This window comes from Neophocaena asiaeorientalis, unplaced genomic scaffold (assembly GCF_003031525.2).
Source record: "Neophocaena asiaeorientalis asiaeorientalis breed wild unplaced genomic scaffold, Neophocaena_asiaeorientalis_V1.1 scaffold223, whole genome shotgun sequence".
NCBI classification, from domain to species: Eukaryota; Metazoa; Chordata; class Mammalia; order Artiodactyla; family Phocoenidae; genus Neophocaena; species Neophocaena asiaeorientalis.
This window is the reverse complement of record NW_020175045.1, coordinates 2223850-2239374: the sequence shown is the minus strand read 5'-3', so window position 1 is coordinate 2239374 and position 15525 is coordinate 2223850. Positions and strand designations below refer to the sequence as shown.

At 50.6% G+C, this 15525-nt stretch overlaps 1 protein-coding gene across 1 annotated transcript in view; it reads right to left on the bottom strand.

Annotated features, from left to right (window-relative positions):
• Positions 1-15519, bottom strand: part of IQCE (IQ motif containing E) — a 40732-nt gene extending 25213 nt beyond the window's left edge. The window contains 9 exon segments of the mRNA XM_024763543.1: positions 742-792; positions 868-981; positions 3633-3703; positions 4594-4681; positions 4683-4747; positions 5246-5359; positions 7672-7717; positions 8776-8823; positions 15462-15519. Coding sequence (XP_024619311.1) covers positions 742-792; positions 868-981; positions 3633-3703; positions 4594-4681; positions 4683-4747; positions 5246-5359; positions 7672-7717; positions 8776-8823; positions 15462-15497 — 633 coding nt within the window. The 5' untranslated portion in view covers positions 15498-15519.
• Positions 15520-15525: the final 6 nt, after the last annotated feature.

Genomic DNA, 15525 nt, shown 5'->3' with positions numbered 1-15525 from the left:
TCCCGAACCGGGGCACGAACCCGTGTCCCCTGCATCGGCAGGCGGACTCTCAACCACTGGGCCACCAGGGAAGCCCTTTTTATTATAAATTTTAAGTTTATGTTATCAAGCCCATTATTAATTGCATCATTAATGTGATTTTTGTGTTCAATAATCTCAAAATTGGATCCTTTCCAGTTTCCTTTTAGCATATCAGATTTTTTTAAAAAAAATGTACTTCCTTGACTCATGTGAGGTTTATTGTGATACATTTTTCTCCAACTGCTATAGTTTATTGCCATAGCATTAATCATAATGGCTCCATTTGCCATAATTTTGTTTCATTCAATCTGTTATGTATTATTACATAACACACAGGAGGGGTTTGTATGCGTTTTAAGGTCTAATTCTATTTCTGCTTTGTTTCTCTGTCTTAAATCAGTATCACTTGTTAAGCCTGATGTGTGTTTCTTAGGTGTGGTGGGCTAAGTCCCCCACTGTGACTACCCTTTTCTACAGTGTATTTCCGGCCTTTGTGCTAAGCCTACTCAGCCTCCCTCCCACTCCCACTAAGAGCCCCCCAGCATCTTCTCGTAATCCCTACGGCTCCGTGGAGTAGGGTTTCAGGAGGTCCCGAGCCCTTCCCCGAATCTGCTCCTCCTCTGGTATGAGTGCCGTGGAGAAAAGGCATCTCTCTAAAGGCTGTTTGGAAGGTAAGGTTTCAGTGGACAGGTTATCTGTTTTGCTGGAGATTATACTCACCCAGCCAGTATCAGGCCTTTTCTCTGCCAGAGTCCGAACAAAATCCGGGCCCTGTGGGAAGCAGATTTGAGCCGGTGACGCCCCACGCCTGCCTGGGGGCACCGCCATGCAGGGCCAGGAACTTACTCGGGACGGATCCAAAAGCTGCTCTATCTGCCGGTCCTTTCTGCTGTTTTCCTCTTCTAAGCGCCGAAGCTTTGTTCTCATCAGATCCACGTTGCTTTTTTGCACGTGTAATGACTGAAGGAAAGAAGGACCACACACACACACACATACACACATACACACACCGTGCACACACACACACACATCCTGGTGAAACACTGAGTTGGAGAGGTGTTTTACAAGCTGCCTGGTTCCCAATCAGGGCGTTGCGTGTGCAGTGGGTGAGGGAGGTCTGGACGTCACAGTGAAGGCTGGGCCGGGGGGTAAATGCCCCGTTAGGTGCAGGGCTACCCAGGCAACTAGGAACTCTGCCCCACACAATGCCAGCAGCACCCCTGCCACAGACAAACGCTGCTCCACCAATCGATACTGCCAGCAGCACTTCTGGAAGGTGCCCATGTGACATGCTCTCCTCCACGTCCGTATGACAAAGCCCATGTTCTTCACACACCACATACCATCATAGTCTTATGTCCATTTAAAATTCTTATCCTCAACTAAGACTCAGTTGGTCAGAGCAGTGGTTCCCAAACGTTTACCTGTGGATGAACTTTTCACCAGTCTGGGGTGAACTTAGAGGGAAGACTGCCAGTTTTTCATAAAATTAAGTTTTTTAATTTTTTTTTTTTTGCGGCACACGGGCCTCTCACTGTTGTGGCCTCTCCCGTTGCGGAGCACAGGCTCCGGACGCGCAGGCTCAGCGGCCATGGCTCACGGGCCCAGCCGCTCCGCGGCACGTGGGATCTTCCCGGACCGGGGCACGAACCCGCGTCCCCTGCATCGGCAGGCGGACTCTCAACCACTGTGCCACCAGGGAAGCCCCATAAAACTAAGTTGATTCCATTTTTACCACTCTCCTGTATTTTGAAATTATGCCCTTCCTATTATTTCAGACATATATAGTTCTTTTATGAAATGGTGATGGTAGGGTATTTTTAAAGTTTGTTTTCAACGTCCTCACTTGAAAAAGCTTTTCCCTAGTCCGGGAAACCCCACAGCCTGAAAAGCGTAAGGTTAAGCCAGTGCTCGTAAGTCTCATCTGGAAATGCCCACACGGGTCAGCTAGCGCCGTGGTTAACCGGCTTCCAGCACCAGCCTGCACCCAGATTAGCCAGTTGTCCTGGAGAAGCCCTTCTCCTTTCAAGGCACTCGTGGTGCTCAGAAGAGAGTCCGAAGTGTCTGAACACAGCCAGCCCCCAGCACGGGAAGGACAATTCCAACCCAGTGTGCGTCCCACTGAGGGAAGCCTGGGGAGTCGGCCACATGGCCACAGCCGGCAGGAGAGATACTGGCCCTCACAAGTGTTTAGTGAATTAGTCGATTAATGTACGGTCACTGGGAGAGATAAGAAATCCAATACCGGGAATTCTGCTTCCAGAAATATGGATTCCAGAAAAGTGCACTCACTTTTCCCTATTCCTCGTGCTTAGCGCAGCTGCAAACTCTGTACTAAAGCCCCTTCGTGGATTATTTTATCGAATCCTCACAAAACCCTATGATATCGTATTACGATTATCCCCGCTTTTCTACAGGAAACTGAGGCATTACCTGCCCGAGAAAAACTACCCTGATGCTCCAGCTGCCAGAGCGACGGAGTCTGGAAGATAAAAGTCTCTCCTCTCTGAAGAGAAGCCTCGGCTTATTTAGTTTGAGTGAAGTTAGCATCATTTTACCCAGAGACCCACTTCTGGCCCCAGGCAGGTTCCTCCCGGGAGTGTCGCTGGGGCGACTGTTCAGGGCTCTCAGAGCTCACGCGGTACGGTCCCCTCACCAAGATAGCAACCCTCCCTGCGGTGCCCGATTCGCTAAACACATCTCTGGACAGGGACGTCCTGACTCATCGGGCGGGCCCTGCACTGCTGTGCAGCTCCCGCGGGTGAGGGCTGGGTCCCGTCCACGGGCCCTGGCCCGGTGCCCCTCAGGCGAGATGGCTTCTAGACTTCTCACGTGCTCTGGGCACGCTGGCTGCCAACGCCCTGCTTAACGCTGCCCAGACTGATCACAGCCCTCCGGATGCGGCTCAGCTGGCGGGACAGGGGTGGGGTCGGGACGTCAGGTCTGTGAACAGACTCACGTGACGGAAGGGAAGGAAGCCCAGTCGTTTCTCCAGCGGCACAAGAATATGTGTGGCTGTTAAAGACCGGTTTGGTGTAGCGGTGAGGATGATGTCATTTACTGCAGTACAGTTTGTGCCTTAGGGAACGGGTGGCAGGTGACCTTGATGGAAATCCTGGTGCTACCGCTGGTTAACCTTGGAGAGACTACTCACCTCTCTGAATCTCAAGGCTATGACCTATATCTCTTGGGGCCCTTGTGGACATCAACTGAGATCAGGCCTGTGAAATGCCCTTAACACCGAAGAATTATGCAAACGGGAAGTTATTGATAATAATAACACCAAAAGACCTATCATAAGGCCAAGTCTCAGGGAGCAGAGGGACTGGAGTTAATCTAGACCTCCCCGGGTGCTGTCCACCGTGGGGGCCGGAGAAGCAGAGCACGGCGGGCTCTAACTGCTGTCCAGGCTCCTCTCACAGCGGGCTCGAGGCCCTCTCCGTGAGCCAGTGCCGCCCATCTGCTCAGGCACCAGGCCGGGGTTTAAACTCAGCTGTCCCTCTACAGCTCCTATTTCCCACGTGACACATCCCAGCACAGGTGTGACTTTCCATCCACGTTACCGAGGGCTTTCCCGCTTAAAGTCAACAGAGAACAGAGGGAAACGCTACCTTCTTCAGCTCAATGATCTCGTCATACATGCCCTCCTTCTCTCTGTAGACAGGGGTCCCAGGAACATAACCTGCAGGGAGACACACAACCCTCTGAAAAGACTGTCTGCAAAGTAGAAGGAATTCTTGGCCACACCTTAAGGGAAACCTGGAGGTTAATGAAATTATTCTTTTTTTAACTTCTTTCCCCAGAAGTAAGGAAACCAAAACCGGTATTGATATAGAAAGAAAAAGCAAGAGAAAACTAAAAGATGTGAACACGGGGCTTAATTATAGTAAAAGGATTAACGGAGGGGGTCAAAAGGAGAAGTGCTGTCTTTAGATTTTAAACAGCAAACAGATAAAAAGACAAACAAAAACAAACGTGGTTATGTCATCACGCAGATGACAGCACCCAGTCCGATGTCTAACGGTAGGTACAGTTTACACTGCTCTCTGCTTCCATGTGATCCCTAAGGGGTCAGGACTCTGAAACACACCAGCCTGAAACAGCGCTGCCAGCTAGCAGTGCGGCAAGGTGACCATCCCTGGCACCAGGACAAGGTTCCTCTGTGTTTCCCACGGGGCCAGGGCCGACAAGCAAAGCAGTAAAGGAGGGAGGAAGCACGTGGGTAAGACCAGACAGGAAGACGGAAACATGAAAACCAACCGATTCTTTTTGGTGACATCCGGGGTTTTTATTATCCTTGCAGTTTTCATTTCTGAGATTGTTTATACAACAAATTTAAATACAACTCTAAGTTTAGGGAGATAGGCACCACTGAAGCCCGGGACGATGTCTCTGTCCACATCGGGAAAGCCGCTTTCTAGGAGGGCAGGATGGACTTTCGGGGGCCACTGTCCTCAGGACACTCTGACTGAGGGAGCCCCAGATCTCACTGTCAGAGCACACCCACCAATCCCCATACCCTTCCGCTCTGCTGTTCCTCAGTCGTGGCTGTGTCACCATCAACGTGCTCACCGTGGCTGGCAGAACGCCTGAGATTTGACCTCTGCATTCTTTCTGCTTCGGTCAAATCGTCAGGGGTGCTGCTGGGGGGGGCTGTTGGTCCATGCACGCTCCAAGGTGAGGTCTGATTTCAGGGCTGGGGTCAGACCTCCCGGTTTCAACGTGCAGGGATTTAATATGACAGGTACAAGCAGAGACAACGTAAGGCGCTGCCTCTAATCATCAGTCTTCAGGGTTGAAGAAAGCTTAGGGAGACCAGTGGTGTGTGAGAAACGTCCAGCCACCGGCCCGCAAAATAAACAAAGCCCTGATGTGTGGCGTTTGCCCACTCCCGCGGTGTGCGTATCCCCGGCACACCCAATCTCAAGCTGCCGGTGTGACGCGGGACAGCTCACACAACTCCTCAAGCCAGCGGGAGCAGCTCCAACACACGACTTCCCGCAGCGCCCAGACAAGCCAAGACCCAGGCGGCAAACGTCAGGAACCACACCACATGCTGCGTAAAAGCCGTGCGGCGCGATGTCTTTGAGAAGATCAAAAACAGTGCGGCTCAGACGAGTCGTATTAAACGCTCTGTGCCAAGTCACCACCCGAGATTTCTACGACGCTCCCCTTGCGCAGGAAGGGTTTCTCCCGGGCGACCACATACCTTGCTTTGAGCTTCCCAGCCACAGCTTCTGGGGGGTTAAGGACATTCGGCTCCCAAGAGGCACGCTGCCGGCTGTCCTCAGAGACCTCCAGGAGGCCACTTTTCTCGGCTTAGAGTGGTAAGGCGACTCTGAAAAGCCAATGTGTGGTTTTAGAGGTGCAAGGTATCAATGCCCGCTCAACATATGTGCTTCAGAGAGACGAAAATGATAAAGCAAAATATTCACAAGGGCGTGACAACCCCAGATCCTGACAAAATTAAAACTACAGTTATGACTTGTAGGTATACTTACATTTGTTTTTTACTTTTTATTATAGAGAAATAACGGGACATTTATTTTAAAATATGGATCTAAAATTCTACCAATATTGCGGTACTTAATTTCCCCTTCAGTTTTTTCAGAGGCATATGTATTTTTATATAGCTGCAGTCATAGTGAACACACAATTTTGTATCCTTTATACTTAACACTAAATAGTTTTCCATGTTGCTGTCAATACATAGCGTGCAAATAATAATGTTTAGAACTTGATATGTAAGACGGCTAGAAGAACTGAGGAAAACATTACATTTCTCCAGGGTATTTTTGACTTTGTCATCAAAACAATGGAAAGGTTTTAAAATTATATTTTAATCTGGAATCTTACGGAGATTATGCAAACTTATGCAAAACCAAACTATTCATAAAACATGCTTATATTTCTTAAATACCAAAGAAATTTATATCTGTAGAAGGTCCTGGGATTCTAAATCTAATACATTTAATTTTTAAATTTTCTAAGATTTTCCCACGGCTTCAGAATTTATGGGAAATCTCCCATTATTGTTTAGGGTGAAGGAGTAAAGACACATTGGACCCTGAGGCATTTCCACTCATCCAGAACCACTGTGCTCCACTTCCAGGATATTTGGAAGGGCTTCCAAACTTTAAACATGCATCTAAGTGCTCATTTAGGAAGGTAAATTAGTGATCGGAAAAAATCCGCGAACGACATTTCCCTCCTAAATGTATGGGATTTAGCGGTAAGTAGTAAGGATTCCCAAACATGCACGCTTATGGATAGAGCTGCGAAGGAAGAAGAAACAAGGCAGCAGGCGGTAGAGACCTGTCGGCGTGGAAGGACCGGAAACTGGCCGCCCGCCCCCGCCTCCTCGGTGCACTGCGAGGCCCGAAAATCTCAGAGCGCGGGTAGCTGCAAACCCACGTGGTCCCGGACTGGGCAGTGAAGAGAACCACTTATGAAGTGAACGGGACAGGCACGACTCCTTCTGTCACGGCCCGGAAGTCAGACAGGCGCACACATCTTAAGGGAGTGTTCGGAGGGCGGGCTGGGGGTGTCCCAGGGAGGGGACACAGAGCGTCCTGTCGCGGTGTCCATGTTGGATGAGCAAGGTGCCTGGGATCAGCGCTGCTGCGGGGACAGGCGTCAGGCATGGCCGGGGGAGAGCACGCTGGGGGGCGGGCAGGGGCAGGGCCACTGAGTGACAGCACACCTCTCAGGGGGTTTTAATGCTTTGGGGGTTCTGGCCATCCTAAATTACGTGAAACACAATTCTGACATTTACAGAAATCGAGATCAGAGTAATTTGATTACTAGCATTTTCAACACTTGAAATGCTTGACTTCCAGCAAGAATAATGAGAGATGTCTGACATTTACCTTAGGTACTTTCTAGACAAGAAGGACTGAAACAAAAGGGGCTGAAAAGAGAAGGTTTAAAACACAAACACCCACACTTTCACTTTATATCAATTCTCAATTTTCTCCACGGAAGGAGAGCCGGGACCTCCAAACTCCAGATTGCTAGATGGCTTCTTTCTAACACCTGTATTTGTTTGTAATATAAAACATGCTTTCTTCTCTTTGCAGGAATTTATCTTTCTGATTATGTTGTTCCCGGGCTAATATGAAAGTTCACTTGTATTCTCTGCGTGTGTCATATATAAGACAGTATGTTTCAAATACTTATGTATATAAGAAATGTAAGCATACACATATTGTACACACACATAGATAATAAGTCAGGCAAGGCCACAGGCTTGTACACAGCAAAAGGAAGCCAGTCTAGGATTTGGTTTGTCACAAAGGCCTCGGGAAACATAACATTCGGCAAAGCACCCAGATGAACAGCTTTGTGTCTCGAGGAATAAATCCTGCGTTGTCTTCACTTTGGCAGCGCTGGGAAGCGTATGGCGACTTGAGAAAGAGAACATGAAAGGCCGCGAAGCACTGTGTGTGTGGGAGGGAGGAGGGGGGCTCAATGGGACAGTGACAGCTCGGGACCTCAGCCCTCGCGGGCCCTGCCTCAGTGGCCCTAAGGGTTCAGAGAAGAAGGCGGTCCTGATCTTCCTCGCAGGACGCTGGGGAAGGAGGGCTTCCAACCACCATTTTCTGAGTTAAACTGTGGAAACTTGAGGGACAGGGGCCTGGTCATACTTACTCGGTGACGTAGGGGGAGGTCTGTGGAGACTTTTCCTTTTCGCTTTCTGAAAGGAAGAAGAAACGACGGAAAGCGGGTTGAGCCTTCTCGAGCAGCCCCAACGGTCCCAACCAGGAAGCACCGGGGGTGTTCAGGATGGGCGGGGGCGGCAGATTAACTGGCCAAAGCAGAGTGCACGCAAAGGAGGGAACAGGGCACAGGGAGGCGCCCCCAGATACAGGAGCAGCAGCCCGGCCTGCGTCCAGCAGAGACGGAGGTGTGCCGCCTCAAATCCGCCCTGAAGGTACCACCGGCTGTCCCCACGCCCCCTGGAGCACGGGGCCGTGACTGTCCGCAGGGGGGACTCAGCAAGATGAAACCTGAGAGTGAGGCAGAGGGGAAGGTGCAGCAGGAGTGGCCCGCCTGGAACCCGGGGGCCCCTGCCATGCCTTCCTCCCCGATCTGCTTCACGCCGGACACAGAACCCCACTTACTTCCCTGCCAGCGGGAACACTGAAGTGCTCCGTGCAGGCTGACTTTCCCCCAGGAGATTGGTCCCGATCCCTCCTCCTCCCGGGAGCATCTTGGGCCCGTGCCCTCAGCGGCGTGGAGGGAACACTCTTAGCTCTGCGGAGGTCCTGCGCCTCAGACAACAGGCCCAGGATGCTGCCCCTGGAGTCCCCAGAGCTGTGGTGGGATGTGCTGGGGCCGCCTTCCCCCAGGGCTACGTGCTGTGGTTAGGCTAGAATTTATCTGCTGGGAGGCGAGCACCTGCTAAGGTCTCCTTTCTCACACCTCAGCCTCCGACTGCATCACGGAGCTCTGCTCCCGCCCCCCGCCTCCGCCCTTACGTGTCAGGATTGGGGGGCTGGGGTCGGGGGGAGTGCAGGCCAAAACCAGGTGCGGGACAGGAACTTGTCATCAGCCTCAAAAGTACTCAGCTCACGACTAACTTCTGGGTAAAAGTTTTAAAATTATAATCTAAGTTATTCAAATCCACCTGAGGGCCTGGAGCTTTTCAGACTCAGGGCAGCATTTGGAATTTGTGATGGGGCACTAAACACAGCACTTGTGGGGAGACCGCGTGTGAGTACCGCAGCCACGCCTCCCCTCCCCTGCACTCACCGTCTCTGAGTCAGAGTCGAAGGTTATTGCAGACAGGCTGTCATCTCCCTGGAGGAAGAGATGCGAACAGCGAAAGCTTCAGGCACCAGCTTGGCTCCACAGTCACCCTGACAGAGCGGGAGCGGCCGGGCCAGGCGGTGCTGCGGCCGCAGAGCCCCCATCCAACTCAGAGCATCCGTCCACAACACTCACAGCAGGAGCAGCCGGTCTGTCCCGTCACATCGGAAGGAACAGATGGGGACACAGAACAAAACTCTGCTGGCCCCACCCCTCTGAGGTGGGATAGGGAGGGTGGAAGGGAGGGAGACGCAAGAGGGAAGAGATATGGGAACGTATGTATATGTACAACTGACTCACTTTGTTATAAAGCAGAAACTAACACACCATTGTAAAGCAATTATACTCCAATAAAGATGTTTAAAAAAAAGCAAAAACCAAAACTCTGCTGGCAGGGCTGCTCCAGGCCTGTCAGTCTAGCGACACCGTCTCCACAGAATCGACAAACGCTTCTTTCTTTTTTTTAATTTAATTGAAGTATAGTTGGTTTACAATACTGTGTTAGTTTCAGCTGTACAGCAGCGATTCAGTTACATATATACATATTTCAGATTCTTTTCATTATAGGCTATTACAAGATATTGAATATAGTTCCCTGAGCTACACAGTAAATCCTCGTTGTTTATCTATTTTATATACAGGAGCGTGTATCTGTTAATCCCATACTCCTAATTTATCCCTCCCCCAACGAACGGTTCTTGATAAAAGTATTTCATCTTTGTATCAAAGCACAAGGAACCTGTGACTACATCCTGGTGAGAACCAATCAGCCATTCACGTATCCATCAGTACACAAGTTATTTGGGCGTATAGAGGTTCCTACCTTCTGATTCTAGTGATCTGCCCTGGCCCAGGGAGTGAGATAAAATCTGTACTAACATTGGCACGGGCGTGTCAAGGAGAAAAGGGAACTTTCCCAAGAGAATGATGTGTCTGTGTTAACACACTTACTCAGGTTTAAACCCTACAAGGAGAGAAAGCAGAACGATTTCTAAAATCCCTTCACCGTACTGTACAGTGGACCTAAAACGCTGATACTGAAGTTAGGACTGAACGCCCCTATTATGAACCAGTGATGCCATATCTGGGTGGCAGTGTAACTACGTTTCAGCGAGCTGTCTGGAGTGTAGCTGAGTCCGTGCAGTGCTGTAGCGGGACCGGACTGCATCCTGGAAAGCACGCGTATCGTCTACAAGGTTAACTATCACTACATTAGCAACAATTCTGCCGGCCGCTTGAACTTTTACTAAAAACGAGGGCCGCACAGTCACACGGACGGGGGCAGCTGTCACAGGGGGCGCCCTTCCGGTGCGTGCCTCTGAAACACGGAGAGTCCAGCGAAGCGTGCAGAGGGACTGGATTCGGGAGACGAGGGGAAGGTAGTGCGTTCCAAACAAACAGAATCTTTAAAAAATCAGCCACTGAATTACTTTTCTGATGTCATTAAACAGGTGACATTTTAAGGTATAAATAGCAAACGATAGTTGTAAAGTTTTCATTGAACCAAGTACATGGAAATGATGTGCAAAATTGAGGCAGGGAAGGCAGGGAACTGGTATACACACGACGTAGAAGATCAGGAAAGCCAGTCAAAGGCTCCGTCTTCGTCCCCTGGCATCACAAAGGGCAGCCCGCCAACGATGAAGGTGAGCTGTTAACAACTGCATAGAAAAGTAGCAATACTTTCTTTTGTGAATACTTGTCACTATTCTTTGTTCTGAATAAAGTCTTGAAAACTTTTTAAGGACCTGCAGTTTCTACGAGGGAATGAGGTTACGTGTGTGGTGAACACAGCGAAGTGGTCTCTGTGTTCATAGGTGGGCTCACCCACACCATCGCTTTCCCCCCGAGTCAGTCCCCCTCCAACTCTGCCACCCTCCATCCTGCCAGTCAGAAGGAACTAAACAAGCAAAATATAAGTATCTGAAATCATAGAACAGCCCAAGATCCACCCCTCAGTCAGCAGCACGAAAGAGACCATACACAGTATTAAAAAAAGAAACGAAAGCGCACGTTAACGGCCGAGTCATTCTTCCTTCTCCAAGTACGATCTGAGCTGCCACGCATTCCTACGCGAGATCGCATTCATGCACCGTGAGTCAGGAATCGCAGGGTGGGGATGGTGGCCATGCCCCTCACCCCTCTGCATCGCAGCTTCCTCGTCGACAAGGAGGACACGGTCTCCTATCAGGATTTTTAAAGCATTAAATATATACTAACTAAAATACTGGGGAAAAAAGACATAGTGTCCAGAAAGAGATGCAGGAACATACGGGGACTTAGTATATGGTAAAAGCGGGGAAGGAATGCATTCATCCAGGAGGCACCTTCCAGAGCGTGGAAGGCCCTCTCCTCAACAAACAACCCTTTAACAGAAGAAGCCACGAAACAATCTTTTGCATTTTCTGGAAACTGACAAAAGCACACAGCTATGGAGAAAAATTGCTTCAAAAAAATCTACTAAGTCCAGGGAAGAACGTCGAGAGTCAGAGGCACCCCTCAGCTCCCCGTCTCCATCTGATAGAAAGGATTCCAGAGAGCTCTCCTCCAGGTGGGTGCAGTCAACACAACAGGGGTGGTGGTGGATCCCCTGCCCCCAGCTCCCAGAAGCAGCGTGTAAGCTCTACCCCAGAGGTGGCAGGCTAAGACTTCCCCTGTGCTTGTAGAGCAGAAGGTCCACGCAGGGAGGGCAGGCCCAGAAGCAGTGTCACTCCGGGGAAACACTGCGCTGTCCCTGCGGTGCAGTGGCCCAGAGGTCCTCCCCAAAGGGAGAGGCAGGACGACGGCCGTGCCGAGGGGACTGACTGTATTTGCACCAGAGAGTGGAGAATTGCACGCCTCCCTGATTCCATTGCCAAGTTGCAGACAAAGCGGGGAGCGATCCCGAGGCCCCCAGCTCCGCGGTCACGCAGCAGAGAGCTCACTGGCAGAGCAACCGGAAGGTGAAGAGCCCAGAGCGCCCTCCTGAGGTCGTGGTCAGCCCCGAGGCTCAGGGAGGCTGCTGGCAAGCCCTGGAGTGCTCTGTCAGAACAGGCTTGGGCCGACGCAGACACAGTCCCCACGCTGCACCCACGTCAACCCAAGGGCGCGAGCCCTGGTGGTGCTGGGGCTTTGGCGCAGCTGCTGACAAAACCCTGGCTGAATGATAAACTACCCTGACCCAAGAGCAGACCCCAGGAAGCCAGGCTTCAAAGTACAATGACAGGCATCCCCGGAAGTCCAGAGAGCCACACGCATGTCTAAGGTAGCCCTCTCAGGAGAGATGGGAGAGGGAAAACCCATATGCGCTAGTTCCCCGTTGCACGTGGGCAAAAATGTAAACCCCTGAACTGTGACAGCAGCCTACACACACACACACACACACACACACACACACACACACACACACACACACCACTCAATGGTCAAGGGCGAAAATCTGACTGGCCCAGGGGGTGAAACACAACCTCTGACCAACAAGTGGCTTCTGCTGACCCAAGGGTAACCCCTAGGTAGTTGGGCTAAAAGATTCAAACAAGAAAATATCTGAGCAGGAAAACAGAGGCTGCACGGTGCAGGGAAATCGACTTCACACGTTAGCTCAGCCAAGTCACTCAGCACATAAACGAACGACTGAGCAAACATCAACCCCGTGGGGAGGAGCTGCTGTAATATGTCATCTAAATGTCTAGTTTTCAACAAAAAACGACGAGACACACAGAGAAACAGGAAAGTGTGACCAATACACAGGGGGAAAGAGCAGGCAATAGAAACTACTTTTGAAGGGCCCAGATGCTGGACCTGGTGGACAAAGGCTTCCAGAGCAGGGAGAGCCGTAGAGCAGGGAACAGAGAATCTTACAAGTAGTAAACGCCCTGTAAATGCTCTTATTATCTTGCTCTAGAAACTGTGAGCCCTTTTAGAAGCGTTGGCCCTTAAATCACCAGGGACCACGCCCAGGCTCCACTTCACCCCTGTGGCTCTGCCAAGGGACTCGGGGGATTGGACAGACTGGACAGTGCCTGTTCACAGGAGGTTCTTGTCTGGTTGAGAACAGACGTAAGCTCAGCAAAGAAATTGCCAGTTAGCCTGGGCCAAGGGCGGCGAGTCTCCTAAATGCCCGGAGAGCCCTGCTCCAGCCTCTTCCACAGACTGGGTTCCCGGAGACCAAGGCACTGGGGCTCAGCTTGTCTTTGTGTCCTCAGAGGCCGGCATGTATAAGGGGCTTAACAAACGCTTCTATGTGCAAGAACGTTTACAGCAGCATTGCTTCTAACAGCACAAACATGAAAACAAGAGAGTAAAAGTGGGCTTCCCTGGTGGTGCAGTGGTTAAGAATCTGCCTGCCAATGCACAGGACACGGGTTCGAGCCCTGGTCCAGGAAGATCCCCCATGCCACGGAGCAACGAAGCCCGTGCGCCAAAACTACGAAGCCTGTGCCCTAGAGCCTGTGCTCTAGAGCCTGAGCTCAGCAACAAGAGAAGCCACCGGAATGACAAGCCCTCGCACCGCAAGGAAGAGTAGCCCCCGCTCGCCGCAACTAGAAAAAGCCCGCACGCAGCAATGAAGACCCAATGCAGCCAAAAATAAATGTAAATAAAATAAATAAATTAAAAAAAAAAGAGTAAAAGCAAGGAAATGGAGAGTAAAAATAGGGCTATCCTATTAGGTTAGCGTTTTAATTTTAATTTTTTAAAAATATTATCTTTCCATTTTTGCATGAGTAATAATTGTCGAGAATATTTATTTATTTATTTAGGCCACGCCACACGGCAGGCGAGATCTTAGTTACCCCACCAGGGATCAAATCCGTGCCCCCTGCAGTGGAAGCACGGAGTCTTAACCACTGGACCGCCAGGGAATTCCCACGTTAGAGTTTTTAAAAAAAATTTCTTTTTTTTTTTTTTTTTTTTTTTTTTTTTTATCCTCCCGGACCGGGGCACGAACCCGCATCCCCCGCACCGGCAGGCGGACTCTCAACCACTGCACCACCAGGGAAGCCCTAAAAAAAAATTTTTTTTAATTGAAGTACAGTTGATTTACAGCATTGTGTTAGTTTCAGGTGTACAGTAAATTGATTCAGTTATATCAGACATATATTTTTTCAAATTCTTTTCCATTATAGGTTATTACAAGATATTGAATATAGTTCCCTATGCAGTATGGTAACTCCTTGCTGTTTACATTCCATACAAAAGTGAGATGAGTATTTGTCTTTGATGTATTTCTTTTTTTTAAAAAATTGAAGTAGAGTTGATTTACAATGTTGTGTTAGTTTCAGGTGTACAGCAAAGTGATTCAGTTATATGTATATATATATAAAGTTAGAATTTTAAAAATCATGTTTTTGAAAATGTGTGGATATGGGAAGATGCTAGGAATAAATGAAACGGCAAAGGTTACAAAACAATATAAATATGATCTCAAGTTTTAAAAAGCATATGAAAAGAAAAGATGCATTGAAAAAAGGTTGGAAGGAAATACACCAAAGGTTAACTGTGGTTTTCTGTAGGCAGTTAGATTATGGGTAATTGGTTTTCTCTACTGGGCATGAATAACATTTATAATAACAATATGAAAAGTTGAAGGAGCATTAACTGAGGCCACTGTAGATGGGCAGGCCTTCCAGATGAGGCAGGACTTGGTGCCTTGAGGGACAAGTAGGAAACTTTCACAGCTCCAGTGGCAGCAGCACTGAGCCGCTGCTTGGGGTAAGCTCTGTACAGCCATACTGGGTACTGCCATCTCTGGGAGAAGGAAGCAAAGTGAGCCAGGTTCCCTTTGTCTGGAGCCCTCCAAAGGCTTCCCACTGTGGCCCGAATAAATTCAAACTCCGTGCATGGCCTGCAAGGCTCTCCATGGTCAGGCCCGTGGCTCCATTCCATCCACACCCACGCCCTTGAGGAGATCCCAGCAAGCTTTCTTTCAGGCCCTGGAACCACTGCACTTTCCCACCCCAGGACCTTTGCACCTGCTGGTCCCACTGGTCTCTGATCTTTACCAGACTGCCTCGTTCTCATCAGTGACATCAGGACACTCCAACTTCTCAGAGTGGCTGTTCCTGGCACCCAGTCTAAAGCAGCCTCCCCAATCCACCTCCGTCACGTGGGCTGTTTTATTTTCTGCAGCGCACTTTCCACTTTCTGACTTGATGGACATGATCTGTTTTTTTACGTTGTTCTCCCCCACCCCACCCCACGCCACTGGAATGCAGTTTATTCATCCACAATAATGTCTGCAGCAGATGGCTGGCGCGCCAGAAACACTAGGTAAACCAAGTCCCCCGCCCTGGAGGCACGGGGTGGGCGGACACTTACGCAGTGAGCTCTGTCACCCGGCGGGCAGCGGTCGCTGGCTCGGCACAGGCCCGGCTTCGCAGGCGCCGAGCAGCGAGGGCGCAGTGTCCGGGAGGGCTTTCCGGAAGCGACGGCCAGTGCAAGGACGAGCGGGGGACTAGAGGTGGCTGGAGGCTGGGCGAGGGGCGGCGACGCCCGGCCAGCCGCACGCGGGCGGGGGCCGGAGGCCCGCTCTTATGCGGTAACAACAATGGCAGCTGTCACCGGCGGTCGCCGGCCCCGCGCCCCCTTCCTCCAGCCCGCGCCCCGGCGAGGGGAGGCAGCCAGGGGGCCTCCCCGCCCTCCGCGCTTACCATCTCCGAGGCCGGCTCCCCGGTGCTCAGGGACATGGCGGCGGCGCTGCCCGATCGCCCCTAG